The sequence below is a fragment of the Pempheris klunzingeri genome, chromosome 19 (assembly GCF_042242105.1).
Source record: "Pempheris klunzingeri isolate RE-2024b chromosome 19, fPemKlu1.hap1, whole genome shotgun sequence".
Taxonomy (NCBI): domain Eukaryota; kingdom Metazoa; phylum Chordata; class Actinopteri; order Acropomatiformes; family Pempheridae; genus Pempheris; species Pempheris klunzingeri.
The window spans coordinates 15,135,455-15,159,399 of record NC_092030.1 but is presented as its reverse complement, the minus strand read 5'-3'; the positions used below and the strand labels follow the sequence as shown (position 1 = coordinate 15,159,399).

At 40.3% G+C, this 23,945-nt stretch overlaps 2 protein-coding genes across 2 annotated transcripts; both read left to right on the top strand.

Moving 5' to 3' along the window:
- Positions 1-1,283: 1,283 nt before the first annotated feature.
- prlra (prolactin receptor a) lies at positions 1,284-13,005 on the top strand. Its single transcript, XM_070850092.1, has 9 exons — positions 1,284-1,356; positions 6,281-6,367; positions 6,651-6,776; positions 8,867-9,036; positions 10,230-10,396; positions 10,523-10,664; positions 10,982-11,078; positions 11,560-11,629; positions 11,763-13,005. The coding sequence occupies exons 1-9, from the start codon at positions 1,295-1,297 to the stop codon at positions 12,831-12,833; spliced, it is 1,992 nt and encodes a 663-aa protein (XP_070706193.1). The 5' UTR covers positions 1,284-1,294; the 3' UTR covers positions 12,834-13,005.
- A 1,647-nt stretch (positions 13,006-14,652) lies between these two features.
- On the top strand, positions 14,653-23,206 carry LOC139218511 (alanine--glyoxylate aminotransferase 2, mitochondrial-like). Its single transcript, XM_070850098.1, has 14 exons — positions 14,653-14,886; positions 16,446-16,534; positions 16,677-16,867; positions 16,963-17,086; positions 17,184-17,278; positions 17,692-17,785; positions 18,044-18,137; positions 18,950-19,050; positions 19,324-19,416; positions 19,756-19,888; positions 20,708-20,796; positions 20,957-21,106; positions 22,179-22,277; positions 22,735-23,206. The coding sequence occupies exons 1-14, from the start codon at positions 14,790-14,792 to the stop codon at positions 22,834-22,836; spliced, it is 1,551 nt and encodes a 516-aa protein (XP_070706199.1). The 5' UTR covers positions 14,653-14,789; the 3' UTR covers positions 22,837-23,206.
- Positions 23,207-23,945: the final 739 nt, after the last annotated feature.

Genomic DNA, 23,945 nt, shown 5'->3' with positions numbered 1-23,945 from the left:
CCCAGTGCTCCAATCACCACTGGCACTACTGTTGCCTTTACCCCTCAGCTCCTCTTTCAGCCTTTGGTATTTTTCAAGCTTCTTATCTATCAACACGGTGTTAGAAACTTTCCGATTCTTTCATTGACAGCCCAAGAACTTCAGCCGGAGGTTTTCAGTCTGGTCTCACAAGCAGTTTATTCTGGTCACACGTAAAGTACTCGCAGCGCTGGGCTCATGACGGACCCCCGGGCTGGCCGGTCAGAGGAGCTTCAATACTCATCTCATTTTTAAATGCTTGTTGGACATCATAAAGTACATAACCTTTTCTGATTTGCTGTTAGGTTCGTGCCTCACAGATAGCACGTTCCTGTAGTGATTCTATGGTAATCTAACAGCTGTGGGTGTTGTTTGCAAAGGCGTGTATCTATAATCAAACTTTAGAATATGTTTTGCAAAACAAAAGCACTACAATCAAGGGCTGTCGGGTACATTCTTTCTATCTGCTTCTCATAACAATACAGGAGAAGAATGACTTTATCTGTCCACTCTCACAGTGAGACATTTTATGGCAAAATTAAAATTCTAACTCAACAACGGCCTTCTTCTGTTGTTTGTCAATCAACACGATTTCCGGCTGGTCAGCCGTCACCAGTTTGTCAGGCTGGATCTAGAAGTCCCACAGCAGCTTAGCTGGTTAGCTTGGTCATCCTCAGCCACCCTGGGAGGCGTCTTCCATTCTGACCGTGGGACTTCCAACGCAAATGTTCCTGTACGTCCATGGCGCCCCATGTATGCTGTTATGTGCTGGACTGCTTCAGGAGCATCTTTGCACAGCCTGCACCAGGGGTCCTGTCTGGTGTGGCAGACCCCCAACCATATTGATCTAATTGATCTATTCATCTTGACACAGACACACACTTAAGTGGAAACTGCAATGACTGTCGTTAATTTTCTGGAAAGTTAACTTAACCGTATCCACTTGAAGTGTAACCCAATCCCTTACTGTAAGACACAGAGAGAGAGAGAGAGAGAGAGAGAGAGAGAGAGAGAGAGATGGAACAATGAGTGATTGAAAACAAACTGGGCAAGTCAGGGACTGGGAATCTTCCAGTTTGCTTTCAGCTGTGACGCCTTTGAGGAACCTCTGCTGGACGTCACACTCACGTGTGTGGCTGCCTAAGCCGTGGGAGGGGTTTACAGGGAGGCTGAGCTCCTCCGCCCCGCCCTCCTCACGCCCACAGAGACGCGGGGGTGGGTGCTGAGATTTCTCTGTTGTCTGGACGGCTAAGCTGCCTGGGTCCGTCGGTAATGCATGTGCGGAGTCAGCACGGCTGAGGCACGGAGGGAGAGACTGAAAACTCCTGTCAGCTGCTGGTAAGAGACACTTTTCCTCCCCAGTAGCTACAGATTGTATAACCCGGACCAGGCTGAGATCACGAAGAGTTCACTGCACTCATTGGTGAGCAGCAGCTGCAGATGATGGACCGTTTGATGGTTGTACAAACCATAAAGACTTTAAAACAACACCTGAATGCATGTAATGTCCCACTTTGAATGTTACAGATGTGCAAATCTGTGCATTACTGCTGCAAACTGCCTGAAGGCGCAGGTAAGAGTGCACTGAAGGATCAGGACGTCCTATCATTATTGTTTATTCCAAACGTAAGAAAAGTTGTTGATGCCTCTTGTTACAGTTAAAGACTCGAGCAGCACTGATGTATTTCACAGTTTGAGATGGAGATGGAAAAGAGGGTTTAGTTCTTGGATGAACACCTTTGGGAGTAATAGAAGGTTTTCAAATCATGTGAGTCAAATGGTTGTTTGAAATTTGAACTTGCACATGGTGAATCCTTCATTTGCCCTGTACTGACAAGGCATGAAATGAAATTAACGGAGTCATACAAATAAATGTCAGCCATGATCAGTCACAACTTATTCAACTCTGAATCAGTTTACCTGTTTAAGTATAGTATTCCTATGACAATTGCAGGGAAGTTGAGTTGTGTAATAACTCCCACAATATAGACTCAGAACAAGTGGGAGTGATGATTCTCTTTTTGTTGCTCTGGATGAGGACATATTCCCTGTTTGACAGCTGATTGATTGGCAGGCTATTTCCTTCAGCGTAGGAGGATGATGATGCTGGGGTCCCCTGCCTTGTAATGGGATTTCCATGATCACGATCTGTTCCTCCCCCGCACGCTTATTAGCATTATGGTCAGGCTAGGAAAAGGTGAAAGGGGCCATCGGCTTTTATAGCACCAAGCTGATCAACTCAATACTGGATTACAATTTTAGGTGCCTGCAGCTTACTGACTCTTTCCACTGTTAGTCTTGCACCAGGGCTTTATGTACTGTAGTCAGTGTCGGGCATTGCATGCAAACTACAGCTGTAATTATTAGGTCACACAATCTGACTGGAGCATAAAATCTGTCTAGACTTGTTGTAAAGAGTCTTTTCCATGTCACGGTGCATTGCTTGTGCCTATATATTTAAAAGGTTGCTTACCACGGTAAATGGCCTGTATTTGTACGGCTTCTTTCTAGTCATTTCGACTACTCTAAGCACTTTTACATTACATCCTCTTTCACCCATTCACACATCATTCACACATGAGGAATCTAAGTTGGAGGAGAGTATTCTTTCAGTTGGGGTTTCAAGTTGGGGTTCAGTGTCTTGCCGGTGATTGATCCACTTTGTGCCGGTGATTGACTTTCCGAATGAGGGACAACCCATTCTACCTCTGAGCCTCAGTCGCCAACTTCTTATCTTATCAATAATTTATGTATCAAAAATGAATTATCCAAGACTACAATTCTGAAAAGTGCATTCCAGTTTGATCAGATCAGAAAGGTAGTGCTGGTTTTTGCCTTTTCTTAGACCTACTGAAATGCAAACACCATAGGCTCATTTGATATAACCGTAAGTTCGTTGTACTATGAGAAGAATAGAATGAAATAGAATCTTCAAGCTTTATTGCCATTATTTAGACATTTATAATGTGGGGTTTCGAGTTTTTGTGGCAGCTGCTGCTGTGACACACATAGTAATCGGTGTCTTCTCTTTGCAACCTTATGACTATTGCTGTTTTATAAGACAGTTACTTGATAACACACTTGCCTTCATTTTTTTTTCCAACTAGATTACAAAAGAAGTGTCAATTCTCGCTGGCCTTTTCACATATACACACAGTCCAGCTCTGTGTTAATCAATGCTTCCATTTGATAAGGACGAACCACATGGAGGTGAGTTGGGATGTAATTACACCCATCATCAGAAAAACACACGACTGCAGTTTCAATTAAATCCTGGCAAAGCCATCTATATCAAATCTATCCATTACAGCCCAGCTGTGCTAGGAGAAATCAGAGGCCACTCTGCAAATCACTTGTCTGTATTGGAGCAATATTTCGTTGCTCTACCTAACACTGGAGTGGTAAGCTGCCTATTGGTATACTATAAATACAGGTAGCTGTTTCAGCCGGAAGATCAGTGGGGTCATTATAGCTGCAGGTAGCGAAGGGTGAGTTATCTGCTCTCCTTGAAGGTGTTTTTTCACTGCATGAGTGCTTAAAAAACATATAATGGCACAGGATATTGTTCGGCCAAGTCAGTGGAGGAAGTACAATTTCACAGGAACACACATTCACAGTAAAGTGTCACTGTTACTGTAGCTGATTCTGAAAAGGGCAACAGGTGAGTTGTGGTTTATGGTATGTAGTTGGGAGAGTGGGAGCTGTATGTGAAAAGTGTGATGACATCTTGTCATAAATAACCTCTGATTAGCCCACTCTGCTGTTTATTCATTCAAATAAGTGTACAAATATTAATTCTATTGCCTCACACATGCCTAAAGGTTTGCCCTGAGGGTGACAATTGACCAAAGGCCTTGAGGCCATTAAAGTCAGGTCTTCATCTTCTTGGGAACAGAAAGGCTTGGTGCTGATGATCAAACTGATTTTTTGCTATAACTGAGGTGTGTTTAGTCTGTTACAGCCTGGACAGGAAGATTTTATATTTACATATTCATATTTACATATTCACCCTTCACCCAAGCTGCACAACAGTTTATGGCCAGATTTACAAATTGTAATGCACATTATCTTTATGTTCTGAGAACTTAAACCATAGAAGAAACTGTTGTTGTTTTCTAGTCTATAGACTGAAGCAGTCAAATAGTATAGTGGCAACAGTGATGCAATCGAGCCTTGAGGAAAGTGCAGTACATCACGGAGGATATGTGTGCCTTGTGTGCAAGAGAGAACCAGGCTCTTAGAAACAGGACTGCTGTAGCTCTGCTGCTGCAGTGCTCAGTTGTGTCTCTTGGTGCTCTTCAGATTGCTGTGACCCTGCATGAAAAAGAAACGTCCCTTATGAATCACCTTTGCTAAGGTGAGTTGCTGTACAGCAATGCCCGAGGGGATCGTCTTGCTTCACTGCTCACATTTTACCTCAACATGTCACCTGACACGTCCTCTCCTCGCCTTTTGGAATGTGGAATCCACTGACGAAAACTGAGTCATATTCACTAGTCTGAATTCAAGTTAGCCTCTGAATGCCCTGACTGGCTCCTTTTAAGATCTTTTTTGAGTCCTGTGCTCTTTACAACACTTTCAGTTGGCTGCTTTTTGATCATTTTCTCAAGTGTACATCTATAATTTTCACTGTGTGGTAACCTATGCACAACTGTAGAGCAGTGGGTCAGCAAGCAAGCAAGCAGTAAAAGTACACTCATTTTTTATGATGCCCAAGATCAGGGGCCAAGTGCTCCCGTGGTGAAACTGGAAAATGTTTTATTAAGATTGAAAAAGTGCTTAGAAACCATACAATAAACTTTAAATGTAACATTCAGACCAATATTATCTGTGAAGGAAGAGCTTCGCACTGTTGGCCAGCACTTTGCCAGCTTAGCAGCTTATTCAGTTTGGGCTACCGGTTACGTAAGCAGGCTATATGCAGCAGGAGGCTAATCCAGTGCCTTGACCTTAATGCCAATTATCAGATCATGATGATGCTGAAATTGAAATTAAGGCACCATAAAGAGGAGTTCTAACAGTCACTTGCCGAAGGTCTCTATGATGTTTAGGAAGTGTAGCAGCCTTAAAGCAAGCTTCCTGCAAATGTACTGTGAAAGTGTGTTTTCATTCATCTATTACAGCGCTCCTATTTTCCCACCCAAGCTCACTGTTATTTTTTTCTGAGGCAATAGTGACTTGAGTGGTGGCTTAAGGCAAGCCAAATATAGTCACATAATAGTCTCTGACTTGTTTGTAAATGCATTTCTTATAGCACATTTCCTGGTACATCTATCATTGGGACATGGTACATGTGTCATTGGGCGTTTTTACATTTGCTTTCGTTTAGCAAAACAGTTTTTAGAGAGCCTAAAGCTTTGGTTGTAGAGGAGTCATTTACATATAAGGGTTTATTTAGCCTCTATTGCATACAAAATGTGAAATGTGAATAGGCATCTGTCCATTAAGCTCTTTCCTGACCTTGATGGACCAGAGTCAAGAAGTCTCACTGTTCAACATGTCAAATCCTGCAACAGCGACAAATGATCAGTAATCAGAAGAAAGGGAGAGAGCATATGAGAGAGAGCATGTGAGGGGAAGTGCTATCTGCCTGTACTTAGGTTTCACTGATACAACATCAGCTTTCCTGTCTATTAAACCTCTATATCATTTCCCCTCCTCTTATCATCCCCCTTTCAGAGATGAAGGGTCATACCGAGTAATAATTCAAACATCTGCACATGACTAGAGAAATGCAGATTTCCAAGTCATGTGAATGGGAGTCAGGCTGGTCTGCAGAGAGGCGAACCAGCCCCTCGCTGTGTGTGTCTCTCTGTTGTTGAGGCAAAAGCTCGAACTAAGGTTATGCAATCGGTTATGAGGCATGTGCCAGCTGGTAGAGGTAGGCAGAAACAGAGAGGATGGTTTTTAATCTGTAGTGTAATCGCATACATTCTCTGTAGAATAGTTTTTCTCTTTCAGTTAATCACATTTAGTGGTCTGTAGTCAGAGCTATTGCCATTTTAATACTTCTCATGTCTGTTTAGGTACCAGGTACTCTGTAAGTTAAGTTGAATGACAGGATTCAGTAATGTTCTCAAACAAATTGCTTTTTATTCCTGTACTGTATCATTGAAAATTATGGCATTATTTCATCACAGAGTTTTTTTCTTTACTAATTCTAAACTGCCCACCTGTGGATGCCATTTTACGTTGTCTCACGGGTCATGTGATATGCCAACATGCTTACCTTTCTTTCTTTATTTTTCGTTCCATCCAACAGGCTTTGTGGTGCCATGATGAAGAAAGTCGTGGAGGTCACACTGTTGTTGCTGCTATTCTTCACGCTGCATGCAAAGGGAATGCGTAAGTGCTTGGATGAAGCCAGGCTTGAAACATAGCCTCAATCTTTATTAAGTTTTGGGCAATGAATAAAAACATCTAAGAGGTGTCTGCACACAGGAAACAGGACAGAGCTGCACAGTTCATAGCTGATAAGTAATTATGTTGTTGATCTGTGTGTTCATCATATTTTTTGGTATGTTATCATTCACATGTTGTTCTCTATTTATGATATATAATGCACACTGTTCAGTATGTAATCTAGTATTTGCTTTGATTTCTTCTTTTTCTTGTCTGTCTTTAGGCTACAGCCCACCAGGAAAGCCCACACTGACCAGATGTCGTTCTCCTGAAAAAGAGACCTTCACCTGCTGGTGGGAGCCAGGCTCTGATGGGGGACTGCCAACTACCCACGCCCTGTACTATCGTAAAGAAAAGTGAGTGGCTTCCAATGTCATGCAGAGACAAATTCTCTTCATTTAGCGTAATTTTGGAAAAATTAAACAAAACATTGGATGGAAAAATAGGTTTAGGCTGAAGAGGTCTACAGTATTAGTCAGCAAAGGTGAGGATGTTACATCAATATAGAGGTAGAAGAAGTAGAAGAATAGCATCAATGTAGCAATTGCTGCAAATGCTATTGGACATCTTTACATTCTCTAGGTAGGTTCACAGTTGCCAGTGAGAACCCTACCTGGTGGTTCATTGAGGGCACCAGATAGGTATAAGAGGATAAAGATTGCAGAGAGTCATGTGGCTTCGGTTGTGCCCGTGGCTATGGGTTTTAAAATTACGCAAGGTTGATAAGGAACAGACACAGATGCAGAGGAAGAGAGGAGGTACTGGAACATTTCTGTTCATCTACAAAGCTGCGTTCAAATCTTAACGCGGCCAATTAGCAAGGCTGCATTAGCTGAGGGCAGAAGAAGGAAGGCGAAGATATACACTATGGACATACACTGTGTTAGTGCTGCAGAAAATGTTTAGGACATAGTTTTAGGAAATATGCATATGTATGAAATATTGTTAAGATAAGGTACAATGGATGTATTAAAGGAGTAGTTCAACATTTTGGGAACTACACGTATTTGCTTTCACAGAGTCAGAGTTAACAGAGTCACAAGATGTCTGTTAAATCTGAAGCTACAGCTTGCAGTTTAAATTTTGATTTTTATTCCCACCAGAACAATGCAAACATGTGCAGCCACACAAGAAATGTACTTTAGTTAAAAATGCAGGTGCTGTCCAGCATGATTCATGAGTCAAATCAACTGTACTGTATATCTACGAACAGTTTTTTCCAGCTTTCTCTGAAATGAAGCCATTGCGAATTTTTCTTATCGTCGCTATATCTGCCGTTGGTCTGTGGAGGTTATAAATACACCATCCTCAGAGTAGTTACCCTGTGCTTCCTCTCACTTCACAGCAATGAGCTTCACCACAGGGTGAGTGTAATGCATGCAGAAGCTCGCACCATTTTTCCGAGATCTACCCCCTACTGAACGGGTCCTCTTACCATTCAGCACCAGTTCCTGCCACAGCAAGAGCAACACGCTCACCTTGTATCTAACATAAACACTCACAGTTGTGTTGATTAAAGCACCCAAGTCTTCTGGGATTTGTGGCTAAGTGCTCATACATAACACATTGTTTTTTTTGTTTTTTTTTCAATATATGTTTATTGATTTTTTGTTTATAGAAAAGAAAAAGAACAAAACAAAGAAAAACAGAACATTCCAGCTCAGATCAAAAACAGGTGGACAACACAGAGTCAGTCAATATAAGGCTGCAATATCGTCATATAAATAAGTTCACATTACACCTCTATGCAAGATAGCAAAAATGTCCAGATCAATATATGACATAAAAGGGTCCCGTGTTTTGTGAAACACATGATCTCTGCTGTGTAATTTGCTGGTTAAATAATCCAAGGACACAAATTCAAATACTGTCCGATGCCACTGGGTTTTAGATGGTACTTTGTCCGTAATCCAGTTCAGAAGAATACATTTCCTTGCACAAAATGTAAGCATCCTATAGAGTTGCCTTTCATGTTTTCCAGTGATATTGACATCTGTTATTCCAAGCAACATGGTCAATGGGTTACATTCCGTAGAATGAGACAGAGACTGAGAATATTTGATCCAGTTCACATTTCACGACATACCACATAACACATTGTTATTTTTCAGTGTTCTCTTGAAAACAAAACAACCTAGAAATGAGTCAAACCTGCAGTAGGATGATATACAAGGTGCAGTCGTAACAGGACAGAATAAAACGAGCATAACGAAAAGGCTAATTTAGAGTGTGGGAAATAGGCACAGTAGTTGTCCACTCTTGTGTTGTGGCATTTTCTTCCAAAAAAAAACATGTCTCTCTGTTCGTGTGTGCCTCATCTTGTGTCACACACCCACACTCACACGTTCAGGAATTGTAGCTTTGGAAACGCATGCTGTTGTTCAGAAATGTAACGGCACAAAGGCACACATGAGAACTACATGCTGTTCCCCTGCCTCTGTTGCAGCTCTGAAGTGGTGTACGAGTGTCCCGACTACCACACAGCGGGGGAGAACTCCTGCTTCTTCAACAAGAACGACACTTCTATCTGGGTCAACTACAACATCACCGTGGTGGCCACCAACGCACTGGGCAGCACCTTCTCCGACCCCGTGGATATAGATGTGGTGTACATAGGTGAGGCTGTGCGCTTTCTTGTTTTTTGGGTCGCATTTGTTTTTGTGGTTTGGCGTGATATTCGCGGCACAATTTCCCCATGAGGATTAAAAAAAAGTGTATTTTAACGCACCCACACAGCTGCTCAATGGCACACTGGGTTACACTGCGGCTAATGCTGTCTGAGTGTACTAACCCTCCCTCCAGCTGCACTCAAGGTCACCATTTTAAAGCAGTGAAATTAAAAAAAATTATTTTGGTAGCTTGCTGAATAAAGGTTGATTATGATCAAACCAAAAGAAAAATCAAGGGACTTGTATAGATCTCTTGATATTTTTCTAATTGTCTACAAATCCCATAAAAAGACCAAAACAACAACAATGAACTCATCCCCCTAACTTATCCCACACCTAATATATTCCTCTGTGCCATAGACCCTTAACACTATAATTACATGCTGCCGGAAATACTCACTATAGAACCCCAAATACGTTTTAATCTGTGGCTGAAAATAGTGTTTCATAGTGACACTTTTTAAAATCTACAGTGCCTCGCTTTAGGGAATTACTTAGCCATTCTTTTTTAAATTAAAAAATACATCTGTGACCTGTTTTAAAAGTAGGAGCAAATGGGGCTTGGGGATGAAAGCCACAGACAGGTGGGAGAGATGAACTAACGCACTGCTGCTTTTGTTCTTTTCATGGGATTTGTTGACAACAAGAAAAATGTGGAACAATTCCAGCCTTTGTCTTTCATATGACATCTAATTAAATATAAATACTGGCCAGATCTTAGTTATATTATGTAACAATAAATATTGTATGAGACATGGAACTAGTGCCATCCTACCATGTCTGAATACAAAAGCATGTTGTTTTGTTCCAAAGGGAGTGCAAACTCATAGAATTAAAAGACTTAAAGTGTCCACCTTGCCCTTGAGAATGCCTATCTGGAAGTCTTCCCCTTGTCTCTAATAGCTGCACTGACTTATGTTGGTTATCAGTCCTACACAATATCTTGTTTAGGATGTCTTTGTCTCTTTGTACACTGGAAACTGACGTAGTTATTTGACCTTGCACAGACACAGTTGGCGCCTATTGTGTTACTATGATACATACATAATAACCCGCTTTAAATATTTTCCCCCACCTTCCTCTCTCATACACATATAAAACACAGGCTACCTCGTTCACATGTTCTCTCTCCCTCCTCAGTCAAGCCTAATCATCCAGAGAAGGTAACAGTAACTGTAATGGAGGACAAGGGCTGGCCCTTCCTCCGGGTTTCATGGGAACCACCACATAAGGCTGACACCCGCTCCGGTTGGATCACTCTCATCTACGAGCTCCGGGTCAAGCTGGAGAGGGAAAATGACTGGGAGGTACGTAACTTATTACTCTTGCAAGGGAATGGCCTGGAAGTTAACCCCTGAACAGCCCCTGAGTAACCTCTGGGAGGCAGCTGACTGTAACCTCCGACCTGTGTTGTTTTTTTCCATTTTTTCCAGGTGCATCTTGCAGGCCAGCAGAAAATGTTTAACATTTTTAGCCTGCGGTCAGGTGGTACATACCTTGTTCAGGTGCGCTGTAAACCTGATCATGGCTTTTGGAGTGAATGGAGTTCCACCTCCTACATCAAAGTTCCTGACTGTAAGTCATCTACCAACAATTTTCTACACAATATATAGTATATAGTTAAATATATAGATATAATACATTCATTAAAGTAATATTTCAACATTTTGGGAGATATACTTAGAGGTACAGGAGAAGATCAACACCACTCTCTTATCTACATAGTGGTTTCAATTGTCTCATTAAAAAAGCAAACCAGCATCCTTTTAGTTATGGAAATGGGGTGAAAGGAGGATGGTTAGCTTATTAGCAGCTTCAATAGACTATGATATAAATCATCATAGGAGGAAATAGATAGTAAGACAGTACAGGTTGTATGCTGTGTCTTCCAGATTTCCATCGGGAGAAGTCTGTGTGGATCCTTATCACTGTCTTTTCTGCCTTCATCTTCCTCATCCTCACCTGGTTGCTACACATGAATAGCCGCAGGTAAAACAATGATCATTTGCATTTTGCATTTACATAGTTCTTTTTTGAGCACATCACTCAGGGAAAACAATTTAATTACATTGTTATGTAGGGACATCAGTCATGGCTTTGTTGTGATAACCACAGATCAAATTCATTTATGAATTTTAATTAGTTAGGAAAAGAAGCATCTGACTATAACTTAACTGCCACTGAAAAAATCATGAATTTAGAATTCAGAATTCAAGTATTTAGTGAAGAAAAACAATGTCTGTTATTTCAAGATTTTAAAACTGTCCATCACAGAGTAGCAGTTATCTTTTATTAATGTCAATTAACTTGCCATTTTTTGTGATCATAGAATAAAAAGGTTTATATAACCACTGCCACTCTGGGCTTTTGTAGTATACAGCATCAATTTTTATTATCCTCTCATATTTTTTGATTTTCATCCTCTGCTCAAAAGCTCTAACACAGATGTCTCCTTTTTTCATGTGTGAAGTCTGAAGCATTGTATTCTGCCACCAGTCCCTGGTCCTAAAATCAAAGGATTTGATACGCAGCTTCTCAAGGTAAAGAGTTACACATGGAACAATGTTTTGATGCTCCAAATCTGCTGCGAGTAATCATATTTAGATAGAAAAAGCACTTCTACCTGATTGTAATACTAGTTTTCTGTAACTGAATTTTCCTCTTTGTGTGTAGAATGGCAAGTCTGAGGAGATCTTTAGTGCACTGGTGGTGTCTGATTTCCCCCCAACCACATCATCTAACTATGAGGACTTGCTGGTGGAGTATTTACAAGTGTATGTCCCCGAGGAGCAGGAGCTAATGCTGGAGGAAAGCAAGGATCTACATGATGGATGCCTCAAATCTGAGAGCTCCACATCTGACAGCGACTCCGGCCGGGGCAGCTGCGACAGCCACACTCTGCTGATGGATAAGTGTGGTGAGGCAAAAGAAGAAGAGAGGCAAACAGATGAGGAAAGCAGTCAAATGGGGACGGAGGCACAGACGCAGCAGAAGGACTGGGAGGGGGAGGTGTTGACCAATGCTCATGAAGACATGGTTAGCCCTGACATGTCCAGTGGGAGGGTGAAGACCTGGCCCTCTGTGTTTTCTCCACTGCCCCAGTACAGCTCAAGCCCATTGAACCAACAGAGCTCACTTGAGTTGGCCAAACAGCACTGCCTTTCCACGTCCTCCTACCTCACCCAGCCTGGCCACAGTACCAAGGAGGCTCACGGACCGGGCTACTGGGAGTTCTCCTTGAGCAACAAGCAGCCTCATCTGCTTCATCCCCAGTCACAAGCCCGTCAGCAACTCCAGGCCCACAGCGAAGTCAACATCTCCAGCATCGGCCGCAAACAGGCACCTGCTGGCCTGCAGTCGCCCGCTCTCCGGTCCACTGAGTACGTGGAGGTGCAGAAGGTCAACGAGGAGGACATGGTGCTTCTCCAGCCTGTGGTGTCAGGTAGCGGCCACATCGAAGGCTTCTCCCAGATGCCCCATGGGGAGGACTACAGCAAGGTGAAGGGGGTGAACAGTGACAACATGCTGCTGCTCCAGAGAGAGCTGATGGAAGAAGGCAGGTGGCCTTGTGAGCATGAGGAGATGAATGGAGCGGCAGAGAACTGCTACACATCGTTCACTGTTACCATTACACAGAAGCCTACATCCTGCAGTCACACTGCTATGCCTCTACAGGACGAATTGTCCCTGGCAGTGAATGGTTATGTTGATACTGCCACCATGGGCACACTGCCCAATTATTAGGTGTGCCACAGGCCCAACTGGCAGGTCTGGGACGTTGCAAGACCTGTTTTAGGCCGGAACTGAGACAAAAACCAAAAAGACCAACACTGGATGTTGCAAGGACAATATTTCGCTGTTATTTATTTCTCATCTTCCTCTCATGTAAGGGATCACACTGTCACTGATTACACTGCAGTGACACTGATTTTGAGAATCCAAAACAATATGATTGAATTATCTAGTTAATAATCTTCATTCAACTTTATAAAGAATGTAAGTGATTGTATAAATGCTGTCATTTTCATTAGTTATATGTCTGTCATAAATCTTTTTCTCCATCACAGGCACACGTTTCATGCCATGAACTTTTTTAATGTCTTTCATGAAATATATTGATGTATACTGGTGTAATGTGAGCATCTGTTACAATTATTTATGTAAAATCAAAACTGCAGAAAGCTCAAACATCAGATGTTTTTATTTTGTGTCATTTTTTGTATCCGCGTATCATTTCTTTTCCCTGTACAGCACTACATCTTTGAGCCATGCTAAATGTAGTGCTAAGTGGGGTTGTTGAGTGGGCTGCAGCCTCCCCTGCTGGCCAGCACGAAAACACTGGAGATATAATTTTACCTTTTCGAATATAATTGATAATAATGATAATTCTAACAGTTTCCCCTCAAACGCTTATGGGTGCACAATACTGCTGTGGTTTCAAACATATGGTCATTTTGAAGGATAACCATGGATGATATTCTACCTAATTATCCTGACGTGACTGCTTGCCTTCACCTCAGCTAAAAGTTAGAGGAGCTGCTAATCATACCCGGCCATCGCAAAAGAATTGTTCAGAGAATAAACTGAAATAGCATATTTCTTCACTTTAAATTGATCAAAACCAACCGAAAATAGGCTGTTTGGAAAAAAAATTGACACAGTGTCCAGTAGTGGAGCTGTTTCAGAGACTATTTTATGTACACACATTTATTACTGCTTCAATTGGTTAAGTGGTATTTTTCTTTTCTTTTTAAAAAAAAAAAAAAAAGTATGTTTGTACAGAAATGATTAGTTTTTTGGATGAGAAAATAGTGTGATGATACGTGGTTGGCCATGTACAACACTAACCTTAAGTGACTCCATCTCTGTTATTTTAACAGTGATAAACTGCTGTGTTTTTCTCTTGCATGTTTATGTATATAGCTTTATAAACAGTCAGCCTCCCATATACAAAAAGCAATATGAAACGGCAATCAAGTCTTTTTGGAAAGTTTGTCGTAAAATCATGCTTATAATAAATTTACAATATACACTCGTGGGATGTTGATCAGTATTTTGTGGCTACTAGTATATTGATAATTACATCCCTGTTATTATTAACTGTGTGTAATTATCAATAATGTGGAACAAAGCATGCTGACCTGTGATCAATAAGTTTCTAATTCTACAGACTCAGTCCTCAAAACACAAAACACATGTAGAAAAATGATATTCTCCTCTAGGTATTATAATTGATATAACTTAAGTGTTATATATTAACTAAATGGTTGCATTCTTGTTGCTGTTGATTATTGATCATATTTTACATTGTTAATCTGAATCGTTCATGTCATTGCTAACTAAATCGATCAGATACGTTGTGTAAAGTAAACCATTTGCCTCTGAGGTGGAGTAGAATTACAAAGAAGTAACAGAAAAATGGAAATACTCAAGTAAAGTTCAAGTACCTCAAACTTGTGCTTTAGTACGATACTTAAGTAAATGTTCTTAGTTACTTCTCACCTCTGTATTATGAAGAGAGTGTGTAGGCCTATGATGACGCCTTGTTTACTTGTGTACGTGCTCACGCATCGTGTGACGTAGCAGTGGAGGGGGCAGCGCCAGTCCCGGAAACTTCAGAGAGTGAAAAGCTTGAGGTGAGTCTGCTTGCATTAGTTGGAATTTAGTAGGATAGCTGTGTCCCCTCTGTATCTGCTCAACATGCAGAAAGCTTTATCCCGCCTCAATGGCCGCTGTGCAGTTTTAACAGGACAGCCCTTCTCTCGGCTAAGTTCGGCCAAATTCCACTTGGCAAGTGGTGAGTTACCATGGAGACAAACAAAATCTAGAGTTAGCTAGTTAGTTATTATCTGTAAGTGCTGCTAATGCAACCTTTACACGGGGTGTATTTAAGTTAGCCTTGTCATAAGATTTAGCTAATAATTCTTTAAATCAGCAAAACTCGACTGGTTTTAACTAATGTAACTTAATGTGACAAATTGCCCAGTTTTAGCCCAAATTAATGTAAATAAATCCACAGTTATCTTGACGTCCGTCAGCTATAAACGGAAATGAACAGTGTCTTAGTTTTGTAATGAATCCTACCAACATGAAGTTTAGAATTGGTGGTGGGAGAAGTACTCATGTATTTAAGTAAACATACTGTTACAGAAGCATTACAGCAAAATATATTTGAAGTATAAACCTAAGTTAAGTATTAAACTATTATTGCTTTAACATATGAGCAGCATTTTAATGTTACAGCTGGTGGAGGTGAAGCACATTTAAACTATCATACTTTAGAAAGTGATCACGTTTGTTTGTAAAATCAACATTTTTCTAGTAACTAGTAAGCTGGAGTACATTGTTTCCCTGTGACCTGTGGTGAAGTAGAATTATAAAGTAGCATAGAATTGAAATACTACTTACTAAGTATGGTAAAACTATACTTTAGTAGAAGAGCTATCCCACTGTTTATAATGTTAAGCCTTTGTAGAAACTGTTTTATTGAGGTTTTGATTTGACTGTATGCTGTTGAATTGTATTGTGTTATACTGACAAGTGTTTCTTTTATTGTGTCCACTCCATTTATATCAATGAGGGTAACTAACAGAAATTGCTCTCTGTATAAAGCAGTATAGTTCAACAGCACCACAAACTCCAACCTCCAAAATGGATCTGTGCAGTTGAATTCAACAAAAGTTTTATTATAACCTTCATGAATTAAATATTTATTGCAGGGCTGTTGTATCGGACTGTATTAGTTTTAGCTAGTTAGGTGTATCTAATAAATTGGCAACTGTTTGTAGGTTAACAGTAGTAATCAGTGCAGCACACTATTCACTGCTATATAAAACTGACATCAAAGTAAGTTGGAGCAGAAGATGTTAAAATGCAATACTTAAAACCATATTATGTCACCTGGACTGGTTAAATTGAGGCTGCACAGGAAAAGGGAATATTTAAAGCTCACGCTGTTTAGTTCATGCTGTTTACAAGTCAAATACTTCTTTCTGTGACTGTTTTACAGCCAGACCAGAGGTCCATCTATCTAACATTTTATAACCAATGATAAACAAGCAGCACTGTATCCTGTGTTGCACAATGTGTGGTCTAAGGTGAACTTGGGGGTTAGAATGTCAGCCAGACATTCAGAATTCAGCCAGTTCTGAATGTCAAGAAAACAATAAAAGCATCAACACTAATTTAAAGATATATATCTAATGTGCGTCTGTCTGTAGATAGCAGAAGAAAGTAGAGAGAAAGATGAATTGTAAGATCTATGGGTAAAAATGAAAGGTCAGTTCATGGAGCTCCTCAAAGAATCTCTTTCTCTTTTACCTCGTTGTATGAATATGACCTGTAATCATTTTGCAGGTGCAGTATGTCAGAAATCAGCCTTCAAAAACCCTCCGACAGATATCCCAGATATGCCCCCATGCAATTTCAAACCAGAGGACTACAAGGTGAGAACTATATAAACATACTGGTGCAATAATTGTCAATGTCACTTACAGTGGCATTTTCTCAAGCACAGTTACAGGCTCCAGCTCTCTGAAACACTCTCCTGTTCTGTAACTCCTGTCCTGTGTATTCATATCTATTCAGGGTATGCCCAAGGAGCGCATGATGGAGATCCGCAAGCAGAATTGCAACCCCATGATCATGAAGGTTACCTACTATAAGAAACCAGTGTTCATCCACCAGGGACACATGCAGTGGCTGTGGGATGTGGACGGGAGGAGGTATCTGGATCTGTTTGCTGGTGTGGCTACTGTCAGTGTGGGCCACTGCCACCCGTAAGGTCCTTTTTTTCTTTGCTGTGTATATAGTTCATAATAAAAAGAAAAACACTGGTGATCTTATATGTGATTCCTGACATCTGTGGGCACAGGAAAGTAACAGCAGCTGCAGAGCAGCAGTTGAAGAGACTGTGGCATACTACAAACATCTACGTGTATCCTCCTCTACATGAGTATTGTGAGAAACTAGCTTCCTACTTCCCAGATCCTCTTAAGGTACATTAGTGGCTATTTTCATTTTGATCACCTGAGGGCAGGAGCCTGAATGTAGGCTGTAATTAAAATGTCTGCTGGTCTGTATTTCCCTGTCCAGGTGATATATCTGACCAACAGTGGCTCAGAGGCCAATGACCTGGCTATGTTGATGGCACGACTTCACACAGGAAACTTTGACATCATCACTTTCAGGTACAAGTCTTTTTACGAATTATCAACAGAGAGAGACATGCTTATGTGCTTCATTTCAATTACTTAAAAAGTATATGAAAATGCAGAAATCGTCTTTGTGTCAACCCAATAGCAATGCTTCAAAAATTACATTATGTAAGAGTAAGTAGCATTACAGTTTTATAAGGCTAAAGACTAAAATTCACAGGCAGTGCTTACATTTGTATTTGTTTTGTGGTTGTTTGCCCTTATTAATTCAAGATTCTGTTTGTACAAAAATAGATGCTCTTATGAAGCATTAATGGCAAAAGCTCACAATTTGAGTAAACAACAGGTTACAAGGTTGATGATTTCAGCTCCTGCTCAGTATGAATATGAAAAAGTATACTTTGTGAATATGACCGTTTCAGATACTGATGATTTTTCTCTTCCAGAGGATCATACCATGGTGGAAGCCCACAGACCATGGGTCTTACTTCCAATGCAGCATATAAATACCCCATCGCTAACGGTTTAGGCTGCACAAATGTATGTATGCATGAATCTATTACAATGGCGTATCATAAGAAAAGCATCCAACTGATGATGCACATTATAATATCAATTTGATAATGAAAATGAATATATGATATAGTGATATAATTGGAAAGATGCATGTATGAAAAATAAACATGTCACAGATGACGGAGGGGGAGCTGTGTTGTTCAAAAAAGGGTGCTGCATTTCTTATGAGTGACTGTTGATGTCAGGTCGATCCAGCTGACTAGGTTTCTGCCCAATAAACAGACCATGTGTCCTGATGTGTTCAGAGGTCCGTGGGGAGGAAGCCACTGCAGGGACTCTCCAGTGCAGACCATCAGAGAGTGTAGCTGTGCCCAAGGTACCCAAACACATGCACCCATGGCTCATCACACTCCCACTGCTCTCATAAATGGAGAAAAACACAACCTGTGAGATTAAGCATTAAGTTCTCTTTTTCAACATTCCTACAAAACATTAACCTTACTTTCAATGAATGTGTTGTTTTCATGCACAGTGAGAAAAATGTGTCATGCTGGAGATTGTTTGTACTTTGTTTCTTTTTAATTGCATGTGTATTTACAGGTAGACATATTTTGTTAGAGTGAAAGCTTGACTTTTGAGAGTGTTCTCTCAAAGGAAATCAAGGTGAAAAAGTGTTTGCAAAGTTTTGTGTTTCTGTAGAGACATCTAAAAGGGATGCATATTTGAACATATCATATGACCAACTGTATTTCTTTCCATAAAATCTAAAAGTAAAATAAAAGTTATAAGGGTAAAGCAGGTCAGCTGTGACCCTAAGAATTATTTTGAACTGCATGTATAAAGTTCAAAGTCTCCTACTGTTGATCATTTGCCCCATTCATCTCTCAGGAATTATAATGTCAATATTAATCAAATAGCAACCCTTTCTCAAAAAATGTGTCTAGCACCTCACACTGTGACTGATTGTGATGAGCTTTAACTCATCATTCAATGACTATGAACCAGGTAGTAATGAGAATTTTCTCATGATGTTATTTTATGGTGGATAAAGAATAATATATCGAATAATTGCCCGGACCATACTGTAGATTTTGTATGAGCAAATTGATTTGGAATTTTCCCATTTGTGTACAAATGCTAATGTCCACTAGTGTGGAATAAAGGACTTCTCTTTGTCTGGTCCCACAGGTCATTGCATGGCAAATGAACAATACATTGGACAGCTCAAAGAGACATTTGCTACCAGTGTCCCAAGTCGAATTGCTGCTTTCTTTGGAGAACCAATTCAGGTAGTATATTCTGCTGTAGAGCATTACAAGAAATACAGTCTTAGAGTCAACATGTTGTAAATGCTTTTGCACCTCTGATCTGTTGCATTGCCGCATTGAATATTAACATTATGGTCTATTTGTCATGAATGTGTACAATAATATTAGTAAGCAAATGACTCCTTTGTTAGTATGCCTCCCATGTTCATTGTTTCGTTATGTTCAGTGTAACGAGTGCTTTTAATAATCAAACTTAATGGCAATGTGGGATGTGACTGAGTGTGATTTGTATAGGGAGTCGGAGGAGCTGTGCAGTACCCTAAAAACTACCTCAAGGAGGCTTACAAACTTGTAAGAGAGAGAGGAGGGATCTGCATTGCTGATGAGGTTAGATACACATTTATGCATTTTCAATGTTTTTAGATATATTTTCTTTTTACAATGACTGTAAACTGTATTGATTTGTACAAAAATACTACGTTCATTACAGTTCACTCACTGAACTGAACAGATCCACTGTAAAGTGGAAGTAAAGAAACTCCATATCTGAAAAAATATACATATTCTTGTAGTGCTGAATATGATTGGAGAATATGGTGAATGCATATAGTTACTGTAAGCGATTTCAGATCAAATGTTTGAATTAAATATATAAAGCAAAACACCATATAATAATTTGTTTCCATCTCTTTAGCAAATTGACTTAATTTGATTTGCACCTGACAGGTCCAAACAGGATTTGGGCGAACAGGAAGCCATTTCTGGGGTTTCCAAGGTCATGATGTCATTCCTGATATGGTTACAATGGCGAAGGGTATTGGTAACGGATTTCCAATGGGAGCTGTTGTTACAACACCAGGTGAGATAATACTGTAAGACATAAAAATCTTGTTTTAAAATAATCACATGTAAAAAAAAATCACATCTTGTATGTGAATAATACAGTTATAAAGAGCATGCATAGTGCATTGTCCTTCATTATTTCCGCTATTAAATTGGCAAAATACGTCAGAACTGATGAGTCACCCTCTGCCTGGTTTCCCAGGTAGGGATGAAGCAGCTTCATATGTAAAAAAAGCATTTGTAGGCAAGTTATCACCATCTGACTGTACATTTTGTACCTTTACTTGTACATGAGTTCATTTCCATTGAATATATGTGGGGGAACAAAATTATAGATGCTCAGGCTGACTCACCACTTAACCCTGAAGGTTGCCAGGTTCTCTGGAAGACAAAAAGGACATGTTGTATCAAAATGCACAAGTTATCATGAACACACCAATGTTCAGGTACCGACAGCATTAACGCAACAACACTGGAGACCTGTGAGACTTGTACTGGGATTTAATTGTGCTCTGAGAAAATGGCATCACGCTGACAGGATTTTTTTGAGCTGGTGTGACGGGTTTAACAAGCAGATCCATATCTGTGACTGAATGTGCGATCACAAGTTGTTGCTTGTGTTCTTTGTTGAGGTAGCTAGTTGCTATAGCTCTCATGAACCTCACTCAAAGACCCCACTGTTTCCTACTGGGTGGCATTTTTATAAAGGTAGAGAGACCAAGATGAAAACACTATGTGCACACATGTAGTCTCGGGAAATATATTTTTAGTTGAAGTTTTAATTTGAAGCAGCAGTGGATGGAGGTGTTAGCTTGTTTATTGATGTGTTTTCCAGATATCGCGGCCTCCTTTGCCAAAGGAGTTCACTTCAACACCTTTGGAGGAAATCCTGTGGCTTGTGCCGTTGCTTCATCAGTGCTTGATGTAAGAACTCATTTTCTCATTGTACATGAGTCCTGTTCATTTGATCAAATATCAATGTATTTTTGCATTATTATTAGCAGCCTCTGAACACTAAAACTTCATAGTCACCAAAGCACAATGACTTACAATTCAAACCTGATTCACACATTTTTACTAACAGACTATCAAAGAAGATGGCGCACAGGAGATCAGTCTTAATGTGGGCACCTATCTGATGACAGAACTGGCAAAACTCAGAGACAAGTATGAGATTATCGGTGATGTCCGTGGAAAAGGCCTGCAGATCGGTGTGGAAATGGTCAAAGACAAGGTACTGAGTTTGTAACAGAAGTGACACTCACCTCTCCTCACATGCTTGAACAACGTGTGTGCCTATGCTGTGCCTCTCGGGGGCATGGTTCAGCAGTGCCCCAGTTAACCATTAGCCTGAGCAGCAGTGACCATCTGTAATTGTGAACAAAACAATCTCAGCTGCAGTACAAGTACTACAGACGTGTTTTTTATTCTGAGTTTAATGGCAGATATTGTGTTTGAAAAGAGCCAGCAAAGGAAGGAACCACTGCAGAAACTTCTGATAAAATGAGACAGATGCACGGCAGTTGATACAAAGTTTTGACACAGACTATTGAATCAACTCACACATTTTTGGGGCAATAATAATTTGTCAGTGTTAGTATTTTGTCATTAATTAGATTGTGGCCTCGCTAACATGTTAAGTGCTCTCTACTAGAGGTTCTGGTTTGTGAGCCACAAAATCATCTAAAAGTAGAAAAGAGTCATGATCTCACAATGTATGTTAATCATAGCTAATGCAGTGACAAGAAGGAATAGCAGTCAAATGTGGACACACACCAAGACTGGCTGAAAGTAAGTCAGCCTAAAACTACAAACTACAGCCTCAAAAGTGTATAAAACATCTCTCATGACAGTTTCAGTAACAAAAAAGAATTATGACCTTGTCCACACCCTTTAGATGTTACTGGATCTTTCTTTTTACTCCTGTTCACACCATTAATGATATGTTGACTCAAACTGGAGAAATGTTGAATCTCACAACTGTTTATATTTCAAATTTGTTAATCATTGACCACAAGCACAAATAATCCCTTGAGGACACTGTCGTGTGTGAACTGTCTTCTTTTTACACAACAGCTACAATTAGCCAGGAAATTACAGATGTCGTTGACTAATAGTGGAAATCTAATGCACGGACCGGCCTCTCAAAACAATTAGCAATGGCAGGTTAGGTGCATGGGTCAGAATAGGATCATCATTGGACGCAAGCATTTGGACAGTGTTCAAACTGTTAGTTACTGAACAAACGATGGCCACTGTAACAGATCTAGCCTCATTCAACCTTTCACATCCTCTATCATCCACAGGCCAGCAGAGATCCGCTGTCCTCAGAGGCAATGAGTGAGATCTTTGAGGACATCAAGGACATGGGAGTCCTGATAGGGAAAGGAGGAGTCTATGGACAGGTAACAGCTCTCACCTTCTGTCCCTCTTGGCAGTTTATTTTTTTTTAGATGCATCAGCATGTTTGGCACCTACGTCATAAAGCTGCCAAACATGGTAAGCAAGTGAAATAAAAGTGTTTGCATGGCATTTTAAAAACAGATTTATTTTTTCACCCTGGATCAACAAAGAGCCATGATGCTTTTGGCAGTGGCTTGACTCTGACTCATCTCTGCTCATCACTTACCACTCTAACCGAACAGTTTTGGTGTTATTTTATCGGTTATTTATAATGAAAGTCACAGCAGGTTGCTTTTACTGGCTTTAGAAAATAAAATACTGCAGGTATTTCATGTAATTGTTGCATATTGATTATTATACTAGAAGTAAAACATTGAATAGGGGGTATGTGTTAGTAACTGTAACACTATATTGCCATAATAATTCACACCTTGTTTTCTCTTCTTCTTATCACTTAAGACTTTTCGCATCAAACCCCCCATGTGCATCACGATGGAAGATGCAGATTTCTTCCTGGCTGTTTTTAGTAAGTGCATCCACAACTACATGGAAAGAAGATGAAAGTCAGATAAAGGTCAGCTGGATTGCTCAGTGCCAAGGACCAAACCTGGAAACCTACTCAGAAGTATCAATCATTTTGTCCTTTTGACGGAGACTAACTGCCTTTGCATAACAACTTTTTAAACTATGTTGCAATTAGAAGACTTAATACACTTAACCTACCTCATTAATGAAAATAATTTCAGTCAGTGTGTTTCTAACAACTGACACTGATGAAGTTCCTTTTGCTCTTTTTGGATCTGCTGAATCATGCTTGGATGTAATGTTGTATGATTGTTGTAATTTATGAACACATGTTTTGCTGCTCATAGTAGACGTGAACAGAATAATAATAAATCTGTGAGCCTGACGACCAACCATTTGTGCTGTTACACATTTTTCACACTGCCCCCTGCAGGTTATCATTTTAAAGGGTCTACCTATTTGCAGCACAGAAGTTGAAAGCAGCTATGGCTTTAATTATGTTTTTAATCCTGTCATCTCGTAATCTTATGACAAGATTATCCCTTTCTCTTGGTTCTAGATTAAAAGCAGATCAATTCCATAGTGCCTAGTTTCTCAGTCCCCAAATGGCCTAACGGGTTATTGTCTGTGAACACTGTACAGGGATGAGCTGACCGCTATTCCGTTCAGTTTCAGATGCTGCAAAACCCACCTGACAGCCTTCATAGAGCTACAGTTTTCAGTAGGTTTAAGACTCCCTCCAGCAAAACTATGGATTTTAACTTGCCCTCATACTGTTGGGAAAGAGCTCCTTCTAAACCCCCATCGCTCACATCCATCTCCAACACAAATGACTTCCAGAAAATCTGCATGAGCAATTACAGTTATTGAAAACAGTCCTTACGCTTGGAAAATACAACAATAAATCTATAATTCCTTTAGTAGACGCCACAGAAAATATTTTGTCAAATGCTCACTTGCTTCACACTTTGAGAGATTTACTTCTAAGCTTTGCATATTCAGCAAAGAGAGAACTTCCTCTAACTGTTCTACTGTACGAAAGAGGATCACATTGTCCAAATAAGAGTAGTGACTGACAAACAAGCACTCCATGACGCACTGAAATGTGCTGGGTGAAATGCATAACCCAAAGACACACCAAATGG